Below are 23,598 nucleotides of genomic sequence, written 5' to 3'. Positions count from 1 at the left end.
ACGGGGTCTGGAGGTGGGGATCCCACTGGTGCTAGTGGTGCAGTGCAGGACCAGGGACAGGAAGCAGCACAGGCGGCCGCGGAGGTGCCTGTGTGCAATCCTGTCCCCGATCCTGTCCCTGCATCATCTTGCACCAGCAGGGATGCCTACGTCCAGACCCGTTTTCAGGCAGGGGATGAGCTGACGTCAACTGGCCTTCCTCTGCCTGCGGACGTGGCTATCCAGGTCCGGGTTGAGCCTGTCCTGGCTGGTGTGGCGTTGCGTCAACGGGCCATGCGAGGTGACCTGCAGTCTTTTCATGGACAGACTGCACGTCATCTCGAATGGCTCGTTGACCACGTCAGCCTGCTGGGACAGGTCACCCAGGCCGGATTCCTCCATCTGATGGGGCTTGCTCCGACCCCCTCCTCAACTGGACCCCCTATGCGCCAGTCGTCCTCTGTGCCATCTTCCCACCCATCAGTCACCTGGGTGCCCTGTGGAGCTGCCTCTGACGGTGCGGCCAGGCTGGTGGAGGAGGCATCCCTGCCACAGTCGGGAGTCGGACGTCCAGCAGGGGTGGCCACATCAACAACTGCACCCCAGCCGGCGGAGGATGTGCACGCAGCAGGAGGCAGTGCACGGGCAGAGCAGCAGCAGCAGCAACATGGTGGGAGCCATGAAGGCTCGGGGCCTTCGACATCGGAGGGGCAGGCATCGGCCGTAGGGCAGGAGGACCCAGGACAGGGAGTGTCTTCCGTGTGGCAGCGGTTGGGCCACGCCATAGGTGCGAAGCGGCGGCGGGCGGAAGAGGCGCGGCTCACAATGCTCAGGGCGGAGAACTCCATGCGGAGGGCCCTGAGGCAATCCGCAGGGGGTTGGAGGAGGACACGGCGCGGACCCTCGGGGCCATGGAACAGGACCGCCTCCGGGACATCGAACAGGAGTTCGATGATGCCCTGGGCCGGAACACCACAGAGTGAGCCGCTGGACTTGCCCGCCGCCTTTGTATATAGTTCTTTAGTTTTAGGTTTCCTTTCTTTGTTCTTATGATTTGGAGTCGACGGACACTGCTCCACTTTTTGTATATAGTTGCATTTTAGTTAGGGTTTTTTGTAGGTTTCCTTTGTTCAGTTGGGCTCATGGACCCTTGGATGTTTTGTACATAGTTCTTCATTGGATTGATTTTTTTTTTCATTTGACTTTGGACTACATTATTTTGGATTAGGATTTGGTGTTTTTTTTTTTTTTTTTACACGGACATGCAGCTTATATTTTTTTCATTCCCATAGTTGTTTGTTTCATTTCATTTGCATTCTTTTTATTTTTAATACAATTTTGTTTTCATACTTCACTGTGTGGTATCATCTCATTGCTTTCATGCATGTCATGTTGGGTGTTTTCCCATTAAATTGTAACCATTGTGTGTGACGGACATGGGTTCATTAGCTTTATGAACATTGGGGGTGTAACATGTAATTTCCTTTTCCATGTGGGTGAATGGGTTATTTGGTAGGGCTTTTTGGCTGTGGAGGCTGACCATGACGCACATGATTGGGGATTGTGAGGACCTGGTGGAGGCTGCCCATGGTGGCTGGGGGGTGGGGGTGGTGGGAGACATGAGTGGGGGCCTGGTGGAGGCTGCCCCTGGTGGCTGGGGGGTGGGGGTGGTGGGAGACATGAGTGGGGGCCTGGTGGAGGCTGCCCCTGGTGGCGGGGAGGTGGGGGTGATAGGGGCCATGAGTGGGGGCCTGGTGGAGGGTGCCCCTGCACTGCTGGGGGGAGGGGGTGGTGGGAGACATGAGTGGGTGCTTGGTGGAGGCTGCCCCTGGTTACGGGGGGGGGGTGGGGGTGATAGGGGCCATGAGTGGGGGCCTGGTGGAGGGTGCCCCTGGATGCTGGGGGTTGGGGGTGCAGGGGGACATGAGTGGGGGCCTGGTGGAGGGTGCCCCTGCACTGCTGGGGGGTGGGGGTGGTGGGAGACATGGGTGGGGGCCTGGTGGAGGCTGCCCCTGGTGGCTGGGGGGTGGGGGTGGTGGGAGACATGAGTGGGGGCCTGGTGGAGGCTGCCCCTGCACTGCTGGGGGGTGGGGGTGGTGGGAGACATGAGTGGGGCCTGGTGGAGGGTGCCCCTGCACTGCTGGGGGTGGGGGTGGTGGGAGACATGGGTGGGGGCCTGGTGGAGGGTGCCCCTGGTGGTTGGGTGGTGGGAGACATGAGTGGGGGCCTGGTGGAGGCTGCCCCTGGGGGGTGGGGGTGGTGGGAGACATGAGTGGGGGCCTGGTGGAGGGTGCCCCTGCACTGCTGGGGGGTGGGGGTGGTGGGAGACATGGGTGGGGGCCTGGTGGAGGCTGCCCCTGGTGGCTGGGGGGTGGGGGTGGTGGGAGACCTGAGTGGGGGCCTGGTGGAGGCTGCCCCTGGTGGCTGGGGGGTGGGGGTGGTGGGAGACATGAGTGGGGGCCTGGTGGAGGGTGCCCCTGGTGGCTGGGGGGTGGGGGTGGTGGGAGACATGAGTGGGGGCCTGGTGGAGGGTGCCCCTGCACTGCTGGGGGGTGGGGGTGGTGGGAGACATGGGTGGGGGCCTGGTGGAGGCTGCCCCTGCACTGCTGGGGGGTGGGGGGAGACATGAGTGGGGGCCTGGTGGAGGCTGCCCCTGCACTGCTCGGGGGTGGGGGTGGTGGGGGACATGGGTGGGGGCCTGGTGGAGGGTGCCCCTGGATGCTGGGGGGTTGGGGTGCAGGGGGACATGAGTGGGGGCCTGGTGGAGGGTGCCCCTGCACTGCTGGGGGGTGGGGGTGATAGGGGACATGAGTGGGGGCCTGGTGGGGGCTGCCCATGGTGGCTGGGGGGTGGGTGTGGCAGGGGGACATGAGTGGGGGCCTGGTGGGGGCTGCCCCTGGTGGCTGGGGGGTGGGGGTGGTGGGAGACATGAGTGGGGGCCTGGTGGAGGCTGCCCCTGGTGGCTGGGTGGTGGGAGACATGAGTGGGGGCCTGGTGGAGGGTGCCCCTGCACTGCTGGGGGGAGGGGGTGGTGGGAGACATGAGTGGGTGCCTGGTGGAGGCTGCCCCTGGTGGCGGGGGGGTGGGGGTGATAGGGGCCATGAGTGGGGGCCTGGTGGAGGGTGCCCCTGCACTGCTGGGGGGTGGGGGTGATAGGGGACATGAGTGGGGGCCTGGTGGGGGCTGCCCATGGTGGCTGGGGGGTGGGGGTGGCAGGGGGACATGAGTGGGGGCCTGGTGGGGGCTGCCCCTGGGGGGTGGGGGTGGTGGGAGACATGAGTGGGGGCCTGGTGGAGGGTGCCCCTGCACTGCTGGGGGGTGGGGGTGGTGGGAGACATGGGTGGGGGCCTGGTGGAGGGTGCCCCTGGTGGCTGGGTGGTGGGGGTGGTGGGAGACATGAGTGGGGGCCTGGTGGAGGCTGCCCCTGCACTGCTGGGGGGTGGGGGTGGTGGGAGACATGAGTGGGGGCCTGGTGGAGGGTGCCCCTGCACTGCTGGGTGGTGGGGGTGGTGGGAGACATGGGTGGGGGCCTGGTGGGGGCTGCCCCTGCACTGCTGGGGGGTGGGGGTGGTGGGAGACATGAGTGGGGGCCTGGTGGAGGCTGCCCCTGCACTGCTGGGGGGTGGGGGTGGTGAGAGACATGGGTGGGGGCCTGGTGGAGGGTGCCCCTGGGGGGTGGGGGTGGTGGGAGACATGAGTGGGGGCCTGGTGGAGGCTGCCCCTGCACTGCTGGGGGGTGGGGGGGGTGGGAGACATGGGTGGGGGCCTGGTGGAGGGTGCCCCTGGTGGCTGGGGGGTGGGGGTGGTGGGAGACATGAGTGGGGGCCTGGTGGAGGCAGCCCCTGGTGGCTGGGTGGCGGTGGGGGTGGTGGGAGACATGAGTGGGGGCCTGGTGGAAGCTGCCCCTGCACTGCTGGGGGGTGGGGGTGGTGGGAGACATGCATTGTTGATCAGTAGTACAAGGTGACATGTGGGTTGGCTGGGGGGCATGCCCATGGTGGATGGGCTGCCTGCGGGACATGAGCAGGGGTGCAGGGTAGTCCCCCGTGGTGTGGGCTGCCTGCAGGGGCCATGGAGGTTGTGGAGCGTACACCTGGGAGGACCCACACTGCCAATTCACGTGTAGTACTCCCCAGAACCCTTGAAATACACATACCCTGCTGAAATCGCGTGTGGAACTTCCCGCGCACCCCTGAAATACACGTACCCTGCTGAAATCGCGTGTGGAACTTCCCGCGCACCCCTGGAATACACGTACCCTGCTGAAATCGCGTTTGGAACTTACCGCGCACCCCTGAAATACACGTACCCTGCTGAAATCGCGTGTGGAACTTCCCGCACACCCCAGGAATACACGTACCCTGCTGAAATCGCGTGTGGAACTTCCCGCGCACCCCTGGAATACACGTACCCTGCTGAAATCGCGTGTGGAACTTCCCGCGCACCCCTGAAATACACGTACCCTGCTTGCACGGGGCCAATCGCGTGTGGGACTTATCGCGCACCCCTGAAATACACGTACCCTGATGAAATCGCGTGTGGAAGTTCCCGCGCACCCATGGAATACACGTACCCTGCTCGCACTGGCCCATTCGCGTGTGGAACTTCCCGCGCACCCCTGAAATACACGTACCCTGCTGTAATCGCGTGTGGGACTTCCCGTGCACCCATGGAATACACGTACCCTGCTCGCACTGGGACAATCGCGTGTGGAACTTCCCGCACACCCCTGAAATACACGTACCATGATGAACTCGCGTGTGGAACTTCCCGCGCACCCCTGAAATACACGTACCCTGCTTGCACGGGGCCAATCGCGTATGTAACTTCCCGCGCACCCCTGAAATACACGTTCCCCGCTTGGCGTTTGCTGTTTGCCAGCCCGGTGAACTGGTCCAGGGTTAGCGCAGCCCTTTGCGATGATTTAGCGATTTTGATGGCTTTTCCTTGCGCGAGGGCGTTCTTGGGGGCGTTACTGGCGCTGCTGCAGGGTCGCTGTGATTCTCTGCGCCACGGCTGGTTTGGGAGCCTAGAATCCATGAATACGCTGTGCGCGGAAATCGGTTTTAGCGCACGTGCCTGGCGCAGACAATCGCACGTGGACACTCTGCGCCAGCCGCTTGCGACACTTTTCTGCGAAATTCTATGAATTACCCTGTATATATTTTTTCACTTTTACAATTTAGATCACCCACTATGACTACATCTTCACCTCCATCAATACCAAAACATTCTTCCAGTAACTCTGCACCACAGTGTACTAAATCGTAGATATGCTCTACTAGGTGGTTCCAATAAATCTGAATTACCAACAACTCCTTCAGCTCTTGGCCTTCTGGATTACATGTTAGTGTATAACCATCCACAATAGAAGCCTCCTTTTGACATACCTCTTGTAAATTAATTATGTGCATTTTTTTAATAGGTCAATATCCCATCCTGCCGTAAGTAGGTGGTTAAAGGCTCTCAAAAGTATTTCACTGTCTTTAACATGTTATTTTATTTGAAGCAATTATTTGTTATGCGCAAACATGGGCTATTAATATTGGAGTTGAAAAGTGTGCCTTTTATGCATCAAACATAAACACATTTTTTAAATACAAAATTGAACATCTACATTGTCCTTGTGTTCAATTCTTAATCTTTTTTACTGACTATAGTAAAATCAGAATTGTGTTTTTGACATTACATTTTAGTATTCAGGTAAAAAGGAATCTGTTTCCAATGATGTGTTGTGAGATCGACAGAGGCCCCACAAGACAGTTTAGGGTTTTATGAAAACACATTTATTTGCCAAACATAAAAGTAAAAAGGGTATCCAAGGTAGTATGTCTCTGTAAACCCAAGGAAGGGCTCTTTGTCAGGGGTGTCTCCTTGAGGGGAAGTTAAGCAATAGTTTGTGTACAGGATGGTTGTCTCTGAATGAGCCTGTAAAACAAAGTCACTCAGAGTTCCTAAGGGTCCACTGTTCCAAAGGAAGATTCTCTGTCAACATAGGATGGTTCTTCATAGTTAAAAATGACATTGTGTTTGTTTCCAGTCGGTCTCGGGTGAATTTTCAGGCTATCGTCACTCGCAGGGGTCATTTTGCATCAGAATTTCTCCTTTTCTGCACTCATGGCCATTAAGTGTTCATTAATGCTGTTGGTAAACTTGCCAATTCCACGAGATCCAGATTATGGCGAGTGGCTAACTATCGCCTTTCTGAACTGTATGCTTTCTCTGTGGTCTGTGGCCCTGCCAGTATTCGGCCACAGGTCTACAGGCTTTAAATTGTCCCAGCTCCAGTATCTCAATTCATCTCCAAATTAGGTCCCACTGGCTCCGCCTTTTGGCTCACCCTGGTGGTTTGCCCTTGCAGTTTGGCCAATGTTTATGTCGCTCTGGGTCTTACTGTTCCCAATGTCATTTTACCATCCTTTTGCTGATGGCACCATCTTTGCCTCCTCCAACTCCTCTATTTACTCCTGCTTTACTTTCTTCCGGTTCTCCATCTTTCCTCATCCGTTCTGATATTTCCCTCCAAAGTATGGCATCTTTGCCCTGCACTCTGCTCCTTCCTCCAACCTCTTTTGCTGTACCTCACTTTCTCTCTGTGTATACATTTCCACACCTTTTCCAAAGCCCAGACCCTTTTTAAACTTTGGAACTCAGGCTAATGGGGATGGTAGTGCTGTAAGATAGGTAGGCCTATTAAGCACGTTCGAGGATTGGTCCTCTGTGTGGGGCCCGACCCTCAACACAGTGCAGCTAATCCAAAAAATAATTGTTACCGAGTATAAAGGCAAACTGTTTTGTCTCTGAATTTTGTTTGTAAGTTGCACCAGTGAAATATTGACAATATAAGGATTGCGCTTTCTGGCTTTTCTTTGTAGCATGCTGTGCTACTTCACTCCATCAAAGGAGAGTGGCTAATGGGATGCGAGACACTCAGCCCACACTGTGGCTTACAGAGACTAATAGAGCTGAATCATCTCTTAAAGACTGTTCCAGTGGTCACCCTGTCAAGCTTTCAGAATAAATGGTCCCACGGCCTGGAGCCAAAAACCTTTAGCCAGGTGCTGTTCATGCCCTCTTTAAAGAGGACCGCAAATTCTCCAAGTCGACTTATTGGATACATTTAATGTAACCTGCAATACCATTCCCACCAAATCCTTGCCTTTAATTTTGAACTCTGCATTTAACTAGAAGGCCAGCCTGTATGTACCACAAACACAAATCCATTTCTTTATCAGGGGGCACCATTATTTCTACTTGTTTCATGTTCTACTTCAATATATTCTCAGACCAGAGGTAGTCAAAGAGAATTTTCTAAATAGTAGTTGAGGAATTAATTGGGGCCAAAGATGTTTCCATTCTGGATCTCTTTCATGACCTCTCCTATTTCTTTCCTTCTTTTGTCAACTCTAGTTTCTTGCCAGTGCACAACGTCTTGGTAAACATAGTGGCCCCAAAAAGATATCCAGTTCAACATCCATACAATAGCCATCACAAGAATAGAGGGATTGACAGGAGACCACAAAAATCTCTCGCTTTTGCAGGTTTCCAAGTGCAGAGGTACCTGTGTGTTCCGCACCATCAAAAAAACTCTACATCGATATTTCCATTGATGATTTTATGTGTTTTTCACTTAGCAAATGGTTGCATGATTGCCTTGAAATAAAAATTGCATTCAGATTTTCAAAAGTGAAAAGAAATTGAAATGTTACATTTCATTTGTTGTCTAGTGTCTGACCTATTTGTTATTACAGGCCATAGGTGCCAGAAACCTGCTGAAATCTATAGCAAAGCAAAGAGAAGCCCAACAGCAGCAGCTTCAGGCTTTAATAGCTGAAAAGAAAGTGCAACTTGAAAGGTAGGTTAAGTCCAGAAAAGCTCATGATCCAGGATGTAGTGAAGATCAGTAGGTTTAAACTCATTTGGTAGTTAAATTTGTCTTTTACGTAACTGATGATGATAGGTTATTTATAACATGCTTAATACCCAGAGGTTTCTAAGCGCGGACCCGGGGATTTAACCTGTGGTGCTCCGTGTCGTCTTGTTTCCAAGGTGAGCGCGTTGCCCCTGAGCTATCCTCCCTAGCTGCGGTGGGGGTTAATTTTTAAATTTGTTAACGGCTGTTGTGTTTGTTCACTTGTTAGTCAATGATGTGCAAAATATGCAAATGAGCATTCAAATATATAATTTTCATAAACTTCTTTTAGCTGTTTTTGCAACAATAGCACATATCATGAAATTATGTAGGATAAATTACCTCCAGCTATACATTATAAAGATGTTAAAAGCAGGCCACAAAATTGCCACTCTCCGCTAGCCATTAGTGAGTGCTAATTCACTCTTGGGAGTAAGAAATGGTTTGCTGAGTGCATGCAGAGATTTGGAGCAAGTTAGATTTTATGCATGGCTAGTAGCTTGCACATTGGAATGTTTACCCTTTTCACAAGTCCCCTCAAAGTTTTATGAGCAATAAAAATACTATGTTGCGGGCAAAGTGACATTATAAGGTCATAGAACTGTATTGCAATATCATTTTACGTACATGTACGAGTATTTTGTTTCTTATACTAGTGGACTATCAGCCCTTCACAAACTGTCATTTTCTTTTCAAAGTCTTCTCATTTTCTGCCTTTTTACTGCACTTTTCCCTTTTTGCCATCTTATCTCTTCTTTCGTCTTTCAAAAACTTTTGTATCCTTAAATTGTTCATCTTTTGCTCCATATCTATTATTTTCCTGCATTGTCCTTACCCACATGTGTTTTGGTTTTCTGTAGCTATCTTTCTTTTTTCATACCTTCTATGTCACCAGTTTTCTACTATTACTCTTTTTTTCATTATTCCACTCCTTATTCATTACGGCGGCACATTACCCTTTTGCACAGAAAAATCAGTATTTGAAATGTTTCCCATGTGAGGAGTCCGCAATCAGAGGAGGACACAAGGTGTTCATGTCTTCAAACAAAGACATGGATTAAATGAAAAGAGGTTGGGGAAATGCCTTCTAGCTCTATTCTAAAGAGGAATTTTCCTACCTAAAAAGCAAAACTAAGCATCTGTCTGTGTTAGGAAGTCTAACTTATAATCTGTCCTTGTGTCCAAAACGTCCTATCCTGGTCCTCACACTACGAACAAAATAACAAATGGTTCAAGGAAATGTCTGTCTTGATGACAGCAAAAGTGTTCAAAAACTTAAGTTATAACTCCAACGAAAATGTTCTCCAAGGTATTAGACCTCTTTTTGTAGGTTTGCAGATTATCTGGTATACTCTCCTGCCAGAAATCTATACCCAACTTGAATTGCCTGGTATCCTTGGCTGCCAGGTCTTTTTGTATGTTTCTCAGTTCTTTAGTTGCATCAGAATACCATACACCGTGAGGTGCTTGGTATATTTCTCTTGGCTGCATTCAAACACTCTTCTTACTGGTTATTGATTTTGTAATCTTTTGTATTTGCCCACATTATCAATTTCGTACTATTCAAACAATCTGTGTTCTTGCGTTTGTCGGAACGCCCTGCAGTCCCCCTGCTGCTTTGGGCAGACTCACCCGGCTTTACTTGCGTTTCCGATGCTCTTTGTGCCATTGTGGGATGCCTCCTTCATCTGCTTTCCATTGTGAGGTATGCAGGTGTTCTTCCAGCTGCTCTTGCAGCTAGGCAGTGACTCGCCTGCTTCCCATTTCGTTCGGGAAGGAAGACTGCTGTATCAGCGAGGGGTCAGAACTACAGCGCGGCTCCTCTCGTCTCCATGACCCTCTTGGCTCGAAAGTACCTTCTGTTCCTCAGTACCGGGGGCCTTTTCTTTGTTCACGAGTGTTGACCTGGGGCTTAACGTCCTCTCCGGCAAAGCTCTCTTCCATAGTACGTTTTCCATCTTTAAATGTCCTGCATACTGAAGGTATGTCAAAACAACTAGTCTGCATGTGATACTTCGAGTTCCTGTTCCTTTGCAGAAACGCCTTACTCCTCTTACTCGTCCCAGTATCTGAGGGATTAGGGGAGTTGGAGTCCATGGATGGCATTGGATTTGCAACTCTTATCTGGTTTTCCATCGGGTTTACATATAAGAGCATTTCAGAAAAGGGTGTTGTGCATGTGCTAACTCTTAGGTGGTTTATCTTAGGGTTCTCCCATGAAGATACATTAGAAAAATATGGTATGCATGTGTTGTCTCTTAAATGGTTTTTCTTAGGGATTTTTGATAAGGGGATACCTGAACCAAAGGGCGCCATATGTGGATTTTGATGTTTGGATAAAAGGTGGAGTTTCGACCAAAGAAGTTTAGAGAAGAGTTTTCTTCACTTCCTCTACAAGGGGTACCGTTAGCTGACTGTAGGCCATTAAGGTATTTGATGTCAGCTGGTCTTCATGGGTAAGTGTGGAATGCTGCGTCTTCTACAATAGAGTCAAAGCGTTTCTCTGGTAGTTGTCCTCTCTCATGTGTTCATCCCTCATATTTCCACCCCCAGGGTCAGGATAAGGTAGCGGCTGCTGTCGCGTGGCCACATGGGAGAGGATCAGCGCCAGGGAATTTGTGATGACTCCACTGGATTCATCACACCCACTTAAGGCAATGGACACACCACCACCGACACCTTCCTCTGGAAGTCCCTATCTGTCTTTTTTCCCATGCCAGTGAGATTGGAGGCATTAAATGCATGCATGGAATTGTTATTTTTCCTCACCAGCCTGTGTTTTTCTCTCTAGGAAATATTCTCTACCCATTCAGAAGCACACTTGGCCCAATGCCATGAAAAATTGTTTTTTTTCCTTTGGAGATCTTGTTAATGAAGGATCACAGCCTTGAACCCTCGTGCTCTATGTTAGACTGTTTGGATCATTTATGGGATATTTTCTCACTCTGTGACAGACTCCCATTTCATTCACATGGTGAACGGCTTAGGCTCTGGGAGAGGACGTTCCTCCAAATCCTTTTTTCAGTAATTCAAGGAGATGAAGAAGCAGGTAAGTCAACCCCTTTTATCAGCACTACACTCGCTGTGACATCAGGCCGGGGAGGGACTCTTTGGATTCTAGGGAGAGTGTGAGTAATATCCAAAGTTATGCTACAATGCACAAAGGCGATAAAAGGGGTTATGATTGGGGACTCTACCCCCAATGCACTTCACCCTCTGATAAAGGATTTTAGAGGCTCTGGATACTACCGTTTGCAAAACAGTATGTTAATAGCTGGAAGGCTTTGATTTAATCATAACCTCTGATATTGTCCTGGACAACCCTCCATACCATCTTTCAGCTGCCTTGCCATTGAGAAGGGAAAGGCTATATGTATTCAGGCTTGGCCTTCACCCGCAAATGGGGCCGTCCAGCCCAAACTGCTAGGTCATAACCGTTCTCCACGATACCACAAGCAACTCTAAACATGTTTCGGCTTCATTGGGTATCCTCAATGAGATGTAGCGTGGGTCCCATGTCTAGGCATTCCTGTGGCACTCGCGCTGGCATTTGCCAAACTGAAGATTGATAGTTAAAGGTTTTGAATGAATTATAACCTCTGGTATTACATGGGTAACCTTCCAGGTAATGGTTTTTCAGCATGCCTTGCCATTATGGCCTGGCCAGACGCAGATCCTTTGCTCGCTGTGCATAGTGGATCAAGCTTCACCTCACTGATAAGGCTCTAAAAGGCCAAAACATGTCTCGGGTTACTTGTATTCCTGTGCAGGAGGGATGTGGCCCTTCTACTTTTACTTTTTATATGTTCTCCCTGAGTAGAAGAGGGTTTGCCCAAACGTGGGTCCCTTGCTTACTGTACCTAGCAAGTCAAGCTTCACCTCACTGACGAGAGTCAACAAGGCTGAAATATATCTGGGTTTACTTATATTCCTGAGCAGAGGGCACGTGACCTAGCAGTTTCGTCTTCACAACTCCAATTGGCGGCAGGACCAAGACTGATTTGCATGTGGTTGGTCCTCTTTTATGTAAAGGCACAGATAGGCTTAAAATGGGTGCCATTTTCATGAAACCTAGTCCCTGGGGACAGCAGACGATGAGTCCTGAAGTAGAGGAGGTACATGTAGGTCCTTCATTGTCGACCAATGCTGCATAGAAGAAAAACAACTTCTCAGAATAGTGATTTCAGGTTTCCTTGCTCACAGAACAAAGGAGTGTGAACCTTTCTCCTCTTAGTGTAATTTGATTCCCATTACATCAGTGAGAACGGAATCACACTTTACAGCCGCCCCCCATATTCATCTCAAATGTTCAAAAATTAAGGAAATCACAAACTTAAATAGGGAACTTGCTGGTCCTCAGGAGGTCACTGCTTCATTGGTAAATCCAAACCAGCAGTATCATAGGTCCTAGTTCTTCCTGTGGTTCCTCCACTATCTCTCCTCTTCCTCGCCATCACCCTTACCCAGTGCCTTAAGTGGCTCTGCAAATTGAACCGGGGCTCATCTAGGGGTTGTGGCCTAACGGCAGGGGTCCTGCTGGCCCATTAGGCCACGCCCCCTTGACGAGCCCTGGCTCCATAGGCTACTGGCACCCCTGCCAGGCAGCCTTTTGTAGAGATCGGCATCCTCTCCCCATGGGGGAGGGGGTGCTGATCTCTGCATTTATATTCTATAGGCTTGCCTGGCAGGGGACAGCGCCTCGCCTATTCAGCCTTAATGGTGGCGCTGCCCCTCGCCAGCTGGGGAGGGGCAGCGTCACCATTAAGGCTGAAAGGGTGAGGCCACTGGAAGCAGAGGCCTTTTTCTTAAAGACTGAAACTCCTGTGAATCCGTGGGAGCTTCAGTATTTAGAAAGCAAGGCTTCTGCTTCCAGTGGCCTCATGTTTTCTCCATAATGGTGGCGCTGGCCCACAGGCATCTCTTGATTAAAGGGATGCCGGCGCCACCATTATGGCTGAAAGCCATTTTTTTCTGAAGCCTGAAGCTCTCGCACACGAGCGAGAGCTTCAGGCTATAGAAAAAACACCTTTTTGTGTAGTGGCCGAGGCTGCAAGGGGAGATTAGTGGGCCCCGGCAGAGCCCCGCCTCAAAGCGAGATTTCGGAGCCTGCTGGGACCCAGCCCCGGCAGGCCTCGGCCCACTTAAAGCCCTGCCCTTACCTCTTTCAAATCCTCTTAGAGAAGTCTAGTCATCTTCATTTGGGCAGTCCATTTTCTCGTCTGTCTTTGTCATTCTGCTTGCTACAGAATACTGAAGGATATTGTCAGCAGGCTCAGCGAATTGTTGAAGGGGGATTATCACAGTATGCCATCAAGGCATGAGGAATGGAGGGGATATCCCTAAATGGGAAATGGGGATACCATGTCTCATCTAATGATGCCTGTCCTTGCCCCTGAGGGTTGGCTCCCCTCATATGATCCTCCCTCGCATAGCACCTCAGAATCAGATAGTGGCTGTTGTCCCCTGGCCACATGAGGAGAGGCTACCTCCGGGAAAGGAGTGATGACATCATCAGATTCATCACAGCACCCATGCAGAACACCACCTCTTCCACACTGAGTAGTCTGTCTTTGATGTTGTTGAGCCAGTAACACCATGAAATGTGATATATACAACATTGAACTGGTTTTTACAGCCCTTCACCAGGCTGAGTTAGTAGTGCAGGTCTTTACGGTGTCACATTAACAGTGCAATTGGGTGTGGGATGGCATGCGAGACAGGGAGGGGGCAGGAAAGGGGTATGGAGGGGGGGTGCGAGTGCAAACATTGCAGCGCACATGGGGGGTAGGGTTTGGTCCTAGAGACTGGAGCTACAACTCACTGATCATGCACAACGAGGCCGAAACATGTCTGGGGTTGTTTATGGTCTTGTGGAGAAGGGATATGAATAGACAGTTTGTGATGGACTGCCCCTTTTAGGGTGGGACCAATCCTGACTGGCATACAGTATTTCCCAGTTCGTCGTTACCCGCTCCCTCCACCGGACCTGCGGTTGTAGATCTTCTAGTTCGGTGCCGAGCACCTTGCGGCTTCTACAGCGGCTCGAGGCACCATGCTGGGTGCACGTCCTTCTCCACACGCCGCACCTCCAAGGAGGACAGAGGTGAACTAGTCAGAGGTTAAACAGTCTTGGGCAGCTCAGAGAACTGAAGGTATTGGCACATAACCCCAAGGACTGTGTGCAGGGGCTGATGGATCATGCTACAACTCACTACTGACCCACGGGTTGCTGTCATAGCTCCACTAATTCCTGTCCACAATTGTTCCTACTACTGACTGCCCAAACCCTCTACCTCTTCAACACAGAAAACCTTTTTGCTGTATACAAAAGGCACTGTTGTTGGATTTGTCAATGCTTCTTTAGTTTTGGTTACTATGTGATGCTTCAGGAGACTGTGGAGTGCCTCAGTAACAGTAAATGTAAGGATAACTCAGTCAAAGTGAAACTTTCCCAGTATTAGTCTTCAAACCACTAATGAACTGACTAGTAGGCAGCGATATTATTCCACCTACGATAAAGTCAAATAGTTTTCCGACATAGAAAGTGACGAATTATACAACCATGAGAGTTCACACACTTTCTAAGGCAGGATCAGCTGAAGTAACACAAGCGCTTGTCTGAATCTAAGTCAAACCACATGTGGTCGAATGAAACACTGAGCTGCAACGAGGCTGCAGGTGCACAACTATGTGAAATGCCATGTAAACCACGGTCATAGCCCGAAGCATTTTCAAGATGGTGCAGCATGCAGCAAGTACCTTAGAAACCTCAGTTTCAAGCTAGAGGGAAGGACATCAATACAGATATTGAGTAACGCCAAGAAACAATTATTAAAGAGATAGCAAGAGGAAATGGCATCACTGCTAAGTATAACTAATCACAAGAAGCGAGACAAAGCCTGTGGAGTTTGTTTGTTTTGTGTTTGTTTTATTATTTGTAATGCGCACCAGACCCGGGGGTATCGGGCGCAGCATTTACAAGAATGTGCAAAGCTTAGTTAGAATGATACATAGAGTAAAAATACAATACATACACAGGTGGATGAAGAAAAGAGGAACTAAAGGAGGATTACAAATAGTACAAAAATAAAGTTCTTCCCATAGGGATCACAAGTAGGCAGTGCTATATTACATCATAGTGGCAAAAGACGTAAGATCATCCCTGGGAGGAGGTTCCACCACCCAGGTTTACTGGTCGGAAGATTTGAGCCATGTGATAGTGTTGTATCTGAAGTTCTGGTAGGACTGGTCTTCTCTCTGAGTGAGGGAGGCAGGGAGTTCCAGAGTTGGGCTGCTTTAACGGGGAAGCTGCTGCCTCCGATCTTGGGTAGTTTGAATCTGGGAATGGATAAGCAGTTCAGGTTAGCTAGTCCGGATGGTCTTGAGGAGGTTCGTCTGTGGAATCTCCGAGAGGTAGGTAGGTGCGGCATTTAGTGATTTGTGGGTGAGTGACACCGTTTTTAGTAATATTTTATCATTTGTCAAAAGCCAATTATTTTGTCGCCTGCTCTGAGATGTGATCTCGTCTGGCTATGCCGCTCTTAAGGCATTGTTTTGGAGGGTTTGGATTCTCCTGATGATAGATTTATTTGAGCCTATATACAGGGCATTACAATAATCTAAGCGGGACAAAATGAAGGCTCTGGCCAGGATAATGCAACTATTGTTCAGGAGAAAGGGTTTACATGTGTACGCAGTAGTGGATGCTAGTGTGTTAAATTGTTTAGAGAAGGACAAGGTGAAATCGAGAGAGAATCCTAAGGTCTTTACCTCCTTAGCCACCTTGATGAGGTTGCTGTCAAGTATAAAGGAGGAGTATTCAAGGCCTAGTTTTATTTAGGTTGGTGGGGGTACCCAGGATGAGTTCCATTTTATCATCATTCAGGCATAGACTGTGTGTTGCCTGGATTATGAGGTACACTCTGTTCACCAAGGCCAAATCGTTATCATAATCTCCTGAAAGTGGGAGGAGAATCTGAGTATCGTCTGCATAGTTAGTGTAGGTGATACCAAGATGGTCCAGATCATTGTAAAGGGGCTTGGTGAAAATGTTGTACAACGTGGGTGAGACGCAGGACCCCAGGGGGACCCCGCAGGTGATGGGTATAGGGTCTGCCGCTGCCGACTGCAAAAAGACCCTCATTGTTCTGTTACTTAAGAATGACGTAATCCAAGTTGTGGCCTCTATGGAAAAGCGTGCTGCTGAATCGAGATGGCTACATAAGACCTTATGATCCACCAGGTCGAAAGCAGCTGAAAGGTCAAGGAGGAGAAGTAGGGCTGATTTCCCATTATATCTCAGTTCGTCGACTTGGTCCTTCAGATCGATGAGGTTGGTCTCTGTTCCATGTTGTGGACGGAAACCGGATTGTCTGGCTCCTAAGAGGTGATGTGATTCCAAGTATATCTGAATTTGCTTGTAAGCCACTTTGTGTAATATTTTTAAGGGAAAGGGAACTGTCGTGATTGGCCTATAATTAGTTGGTATCTGGGGGTCTAAGGTAGGTTTTTTAATAAAGGAAGCACCCACAAATCTTTGAGGTTAGTAGGGACGGTGCCAGTGGCAAAGGAAGTGTTGATAAGCTTGGAGATAATGGGCGATAGGTCGTGAGCTGCATCCTTGATGAGCTGTGCCGGGCAAAGATCGCCCTGGCAATTATATGGTTTAAGAGACAGAATAATTTTTTCTACCTCGATAATGGACGTTTTAGAGAAGTTAAAGCGGGCAGGTTGGATTTCAGAGGTGTTGGGGGAGGCATTAGGAGTGGATAGAACATTTAAGAATGTTTCTTTGGGCTATTTTGTTTTGAAGGGTAGATACTTTATTGATGAGTGCATGTTGGATGTCTGAGCACCAGTTTTGGTCTTTGCTACAAGTGTCTGGTATTGCGATGGGAGTCTCCAAATCTTTGAGTATGGTGAATAGTTCTTTCATGTTAGAGTTCGCTTGGGAGATACGATTGTCATAGGATTTCTGTTTATTTATTTTATTTTTATTGTTGCATTTGTAGGGCGCACTACAGCCCACAGGCATCGAGGTGCTATGAGAAGACGTAAGAAAACTTGATTATGGGTTACAGAGAGGAGGCCCAACAGAATATTGCTTAGTACAGAATGTTACGTTACAAGATGCTTCCATGTTGTATCGTTGTAACTATTCTTTCCAATGTGTATTCTGCCATGAACAATTCACATCCATGAATGAGTTATGAAACTGCATTATTGAAGAGCAGATCCTGCACCCATGCGATTTCCCTGTGCTTTGGCCACTGTGTATGCATGCTGTTATGCTGTAGCCACTCCTCTGTTTGTTTCAGTTCTCCCCTATGAAGCCACTGAGGTGACCATGCTATCTTGTGGTACATGAACACATTTTACAATAGTAGCAGATTTAGGCATCTGTCCTTAGTCAACATTATTATGTCCATCAACCAATGCTTTTAGTCCAGCAGATGTAGCAGATTTCTTTTTTCTTTTTTGTAAAGAGATGAAATGTTAGTGAGTTTTGATTTATTAGTTTCGGAGGGAAGTAGTCTCCATGAGGCCTCGCAGTTTCTCTTTTGTTGCCTTATGTTTTTTAGGAAGGCTGCGAACCACTTGTTCAAATGATTTTTAGGCTTGCTTGGTCTCAATTTAAGAGGGGCGATCTGATCTAGGGAGGAAGCCATAATTTTATTATACTCGTCAACCAATGTTTCAGAGTTTGTACTATCTGTTAGTGAGTTGAGGGTGGGGAGAATAGCAGGGAGGAGTCTTTCCACCGTAATGTTCTTTTTGTTCCTGGTTAGTGTAGGTGGGGCAATAGTGGCAGGTATGGATAGGGGTCCGTTGGTAGAGAGTGTAAATGAACATAGGTAGTGGTCCGTCCAAGCTAAAGGGGAGATGGAGAGGATGTTGGCCTAGCAGTTGTAGTCTGTCACCCAATCAAGTATTCTCCCTTTGTTGTGAGTGGGAGTTTTGATTCTTTGGGTGAGACCAAGTTCTGATAAGATGTTAGCTGTTGTCGAGGCATGTTTGTCTAAGGGATCATTAAAGCCCAGGTTAAGGTCACCTAGAAGTAATACTTGCGATTAACTTTTAAGGTTGTTAGATGGTATTGTATAGATATCTTCCTCAAATGCCCCAATTGGACCTGGGGGACGGTAAATCAAATGGATATTAAGGGACTGGGAATTAATCAGAGGTAGTTTGACTGAGAAAACTTCACAAGATTGTCACAGGGGGGAGGAACAGTCTCATAGAGAGGCCAGATTTAAAGAAAATGGCTATACCTCCGCCTCTTGTCTATCTTGTCTTAAGATTGTGTAGCCGTCTGGGACTGCTAGCATGAGAATAGGGCCATTTGCAGCATGCAGCCATGTCTCTGTGATAGCGAGAAAGTCTAAATTGTCACTCAGAATCAGATCAGCAATCTCTGTGGTATGTGCTACCAGAGATCTAGCATTTATTAGTGATCCTTTGATGAGCGGGCTAATGAGGGCTGAGGCTGGTAGGTGGGTTGTTGTGCGTCCTTTGCGTTTAAGGTGTTGAGCTGTGCTGTATTTAGTAGTCTTGTTAGATGGCTTGGTGCTAGTAGGAGTTTGGAGTGACCTAGTCTTCTGGAGCGTAATCAGGTTGGGAGTGGACAATGATCTAATGGGAGGTTCATATATTTTGGCCAGTCTGGCTTGGAGTCGGGTATTCCTAGAATCTGTTGTGCAGGGGTTACTTGGGAGTGGGCACTGGGGGTCATTGACCACTGGGGGTCATTGACCACTGGGGTTAGGCTAGTTGGAGTGTTATTGGACAGTGTAGGGTATGTCATGCTGAGGTGTTCACAGGGGGACACTGTGGTGGGTCTAGCCAAGCACAGTAAAGAGCTCAATGTAATTAATGAAATTCGAGCGCTCAAATTAGTGGCTATAGTGATCCTGCTGGACTAAGGTTACAGTATTTCCAGTCAGTAATGGAAAGACCGGTCTGATTAACAAGTTAAGAATGTACTAGCAGATTCGTATATCAATGCTAACGGGAAGGAAAATACCAGCAAAAGAGTGGAGTAAGAGAAGGCTAGGCGTATGATGGCATAGGTCGGATAACACAGGCTGCAAAAGCTAGTCGAATATTATCTTGGCATATATATGTAGTCTTTTGGCTAGATCTGATCAGTGTAGCAAACTGGTCCTCTGATCGTTCCACAAATTGGGTAAATCTATAATTGGCATAACCTTGAACAAAGGCTAGATAGATATTCACATAGGCAAAACAACATGGGCAAAATAGCATAGGCAAGGTAGGCTAGTCTGGTGATAAATTTAGGCAAATAAATCAGATCTTATGGATCGATCGGGTAAGTGTAACAGAATGTGTATCACATAATACATTAAAATAGGCACAATTGTTATCAGCATATGCAGGAAATAATGTAGGCAGTTTACTATGCTTCTTCAGAATAGGCTTGTCTGACCTAGGCCTATGTGCAAACAATAGGCTGTAGGCGGTGCTCGTGAGATTGGAGTAGGCTGTTGTAGTATAGGCCCAAGCTCATTGAAACAAAGGAAAAGGCAGGATTGCTAGACAGTGTAGCACAGTAGGCTGAATGCAAGTAAACGGCAATTAAGTTTTTCGAGGTAAGGCATATTGCGTGGACATTAAGCAAATAGTATGGCGTTATAGTCCTGAGCGTAACGTATTGCAGAGTCAGGTTGCAATATTTACTTATGACAGTGATTAGGTATATCAGGTGGTGGCAGATACTAGTTAATATGAATGGTGGTCATTGGCCGAAAATGCAGGGTGAAAAGAGGCATAGTTAGAGGACACCGCTCCGTATGGGTGTAGACGCTGGGTAATCGGACAATGATACTGAGTGAGGATGTAATGTAGACAGTGTGTACAGACTCACCAGTGGTGCTGGGTATGTTTCGTGTCTCGAGAGGGTTCTGTAGACGTCATGCGCCCAGCTAGGAAAACTGGGGCCTTTGTAGGGGCCTTCGTGTGGCCGCCGGCGCTTCCACCTGCCGGCAGATATGGCCTGATGAAATGGATGCTAGTAACCAATCAACAGCCCCAGGGGTGTAAAAGGGTCTGGGTTAAGTCATTGAGGATCTTGAGTCCGGAGTAAGCAGGGCTACCTGCTGATGTTCCCTGGTTACAAGGGAAGGCTGCTGGAGGGTGGACTCCTGGAGGGACTGCTCCATGGAGGTAGGCCGTGCTTTTCTGGAGAGGCGAGCGCTGTTAAGCCCTGCAAGGCCTGGGCGAGGAAAGGTTGACCTGAAGAGCATCACAGTACCTCTCAACTCCTTGGAGAAACTGGAAAACCAAAGCCTAGGGTTTCCCACCCGTGACCTCTGGTGAAAGGTAATAAGAGGTTCCAAGCTCTGGCAAGCGGGCCCAGGACTATGGGAGAGGCCTGTTGTGAATGCTGAACCCAAGGTCTAGAAGAGGGGCCTACTGTGAGTCATGTAACACAAGGGATAAGAGAGAGCACTGTTGTGAATGCAGTTACCTGGGGCCTGTCTATGAGAGAGTCCTACTTTGAATCCTGTGCACATGATAAAACAAAGACTGAGGAGGAAAGAACGCCGATATAAGCAGAGACGTGAGTCCTGTAACCCAAGGCCTAGGAGACAGGGCTATTTTGAATGTTGAAACCTGAGGCCTACTGTAAATCCTGAACCAAAGGACCTATGAGAGAGAAGACAGAAAAGAAGAAAAACCCTGATACAAGGGGAGATATAGGTCAAAAGATCCATGAGATACCTGGCATGAATTCTAAAATTCAAGGTCATGGAGGGCCCTGTTGGAGACCTTGAGCAGCCTATGGAACACATTAAGGATGGACTTGGAATTTAGCTTTGGCCAAAAAGGTTGCATATCAGTCTCAGCCAGTACATCCTAGAACCAAGAGCACACAAAGCTAGCCTCTGGGCACAAATGCATGTTCTCGACACAGAATGCCTAGAAACGGACATGCACATAAAGATCAAGGTACGTCCGGTCTGCATGCATCATAACACAGCAGGAAAGCCACTTTGCCTTTTCTTTTACTCCTCACTAACCTAACTGACCCCCTTCTTTTTTCAGAGCTTCTAGAGCACCTGCAGACCATGCAAATGAAGTGGCATACCTTTTAAATCTTAATTTAATGATAGAATGTTCATGGCTAGGGATGAGCCTTTCTTGGCTGTATGGAATCGGGATTGGCTTAGGTCATCTTGGTCCTACCGGGACACCCCTTCTGATGTGCTTTGATGATGCAATGGTGGTCAAGCAAGGTTGTAACTGGAAGAAGTTTGTGAGTGGCTTCTGTTCGATGTCTGTTCAGGAGAGTCGGTGTCTCTGCTATTCTACCTTTCTGTAAGGCTTTTGTTTTGATCAGTGCACTGCTGCACGTGAGTGGGGCTCTCGGGTGACGCTCGGGTGGTCCTCACAAATGTCGTCTCTCAATTAACCAAGTTCCAATGCTGTCAATGACTGGCTTGGTGATGCCTGTGGTTGTGGGTTCACAAGTGACTTGTTCCACCGCCCTTTTCTCTGTATTGTGGCGGGTCTGAAGGAGTCAGACACATTAGGGCCATGTTACTTCTCTTTAATGAAATAATATGTAAAAAGGCCTATCTTTCCCTATTACTAAAGGGATCACCCCACCTCTCTAAATCAACCAAGGTGCTCCTCTGTCGCCAGGAAGTCCAAAGGTAACTGTCCTCTGTCCCAAAACCTATCACCATTTTCTTTGGGTCATTTTCTTTTTGCCTTCCTTCCAGCGTCTTTCTCTTCCAATCAGTATCTTGTATCATGGCTTTATTGAGACTCAAATGTCTCGGTTTAGAATACATGCTTCCCTCAGTTCTCTTCCCTAATGGTCTCTTGTGACTTACCTCATGAGCTTCTGTAACTCTTCCCACATACTTTTGAGTGTTTTAGTATCTTTAATGTCAGGCTTATGATGACTTTCCTTGGAATACTGTCTCGCCCTTGTGTCTTTCACCTTATTGTGTTTATATTCTTGAGGGTTAATCTTCCATGGGTTTGTTATGACTTTATGCCAACTATGGTTTCCCCTCTCCTGGGTTCTTGGTACTGAATTGTCTCTTTTCTGATCCTGTTCACTTAACAGTCTCTTTTCATAATACTTGTCACACTGGGGTTCCACCATATATAAATGCCAAATTATTATATACACCCTCCACCAAGGCCTTCATCACGGGGCAGGTGGCAGTTACCCCCAGTCCCATCCCCTGGCCTTCCCCATGTGCAAACTGGCGAGTCAGAAGAAGGATGCAGACTGTGATAATCCATATCACTGAAAGGTTTATTAAACAAAAGGATAACCCTATATTTCCCCATTGTAAGGGAGGCATGGTATCACAAGTAAGACACTGACCCAAAGGATACCATTTCGAAACCTTTAATCCATTTTTGGTGTTTGGAAAAACTCCTGCTTTGTCCTATAGCTATGATGGGAGTAGTCTCTACCATCAAAATAATAAAGAAACACAGTCCTAGTCAGTCACTGTCAAATCAACGATGGCCTATACTAACAACACCTAATGCTGGCCCTATCTCTGATACGAAAAGGGTGTAAAGGGGAATATGAATGCAAAGGAAAATCTGTGTTGTAACATAAAGAATCAATGTGGCTGAGTCACCTCTCCTTCCCACGTTGGACAGTACAGAGTAAGGCGGTGCCCGTACACAGGATGACACACTCTGGCTCAGGTTCTAAAAAAATAAAAAAAATAAAAAGCAGTTCAAAACATGGATCGAGGCTGCTTGCCCTTCTACGGTAAAGTCACTTATTCCAGCTTTCAAAAGTTCTTTCACAGTTCAACAAACGTTCACACAGGTCTCCCTCGATGGGGCTCACACCTTTCAAGGCAAAAAGTTTACCTATGTCTCCCTCGGTCGGGCTCGGACCTTTCAATCTCAGCACTTGCATGGGTTCCCTTCCCCAAGCTTAATACACATTCTTTTAGGGGTTCCCTCCCCTTAATTTATCACACGTTTGGTCTCCCTCAGTCAGGCTCAGACCTTTTTCTGATGTCGAAGACTTTCGAGTGTGCCCAGCTTTGGCTATAGACCTCTGCAGGACCACATTGGCTTTCCTTTTTGCTCAGACTCTTGTGCTATTTGCCTATTTGCAAAGAGCCGACGCGAGGAGACTTGACGAACACTTCTTAGGAGGGATTCAAACCCAATGATTTTTGGATATGGTACCTAATGAACAAGAAATTAGTGTTATTTGATTTGCCCTGATTTCAGAAAGGCACTTGTAGTGCTGAAACACATGTAATCTAAAGGGCACTACCGTACTGTAGCGGTTTCAAACTTCATGTGTTTGCCTAAAGGGCAGCATCAGATTGGTGGTGGTTTCAAATTTTGTGTTTCATGTTTCGAAAACTAAAGATAAAGTTGTTGAAGCACAATGAATTTGTGTGGTGCATTTTTCTGTGTGTGAGGAAACAATCTACTTGCTATTTGCCTAGTGTCTCTTGGTCTGGGTAGTTCAGTATCACAAACACAAAAGTTCAACATTCACCATGTCACTTCCCCTTTTGTCGGGGTTATCCTTGATCATTACGCATTTGTAGAGTTCATTCACTTTGTCGATTTATAACAAAACAGTTCACCTTTCGCAAAGACTTTCGAGTGGGCTACTTCGTTTCCCCAGGCTACTCTGTATCAATGGCTTCACAATTATCAGTAATTAAAAGTTCCCCACAGGT

The 23,598-nt window shown here is 48.3% G+C and overlaps 1 protein-coding gene across 2 annotated transcripts in view; it reads left to right on the top strand.

The window, feature by feature from the left end:
* IFT20 (intraflagellar transport 20) overlaps window positions 1–23,598 on the top strand; it is a 241,958-nt gene that overhangs the window by 193,881 nt on the left and 24,479 nt on the right. For both annotated transcript variants that reach the window (XM_069614580.1, XM_069614581.1), the window contains one exon: window positions 7,731–7,834. In XM_069614580.1, coding sequence (XP_069470681.1) covers window positions 7,731–7,834 — 104 coding nt within the window. Of the gene's footprint in view, window positions 1–7,730; window positions 7,835–23,598 lie in introns of those variants that run through there.

The sequence above is a fragment of the Ambystoma mexicanum genome, chromosome 9 (assembly GCF_040938575.1).
Source record: "Ambystoma mexicanum isolate Mex_15411 chromosome 9, UKY_AmexF1_1, whole genome shotgun sequence".
Taxonomy (NCBI): Eukaryota; Metazoa; Chordata; class Amphibia; order Caudata; family Ambystomatidae; genus Ambystoma; species Ambystoma mexicanum.
This window is presented reverse-complemented; position numbering and strand designations above follow the sequence as displayed.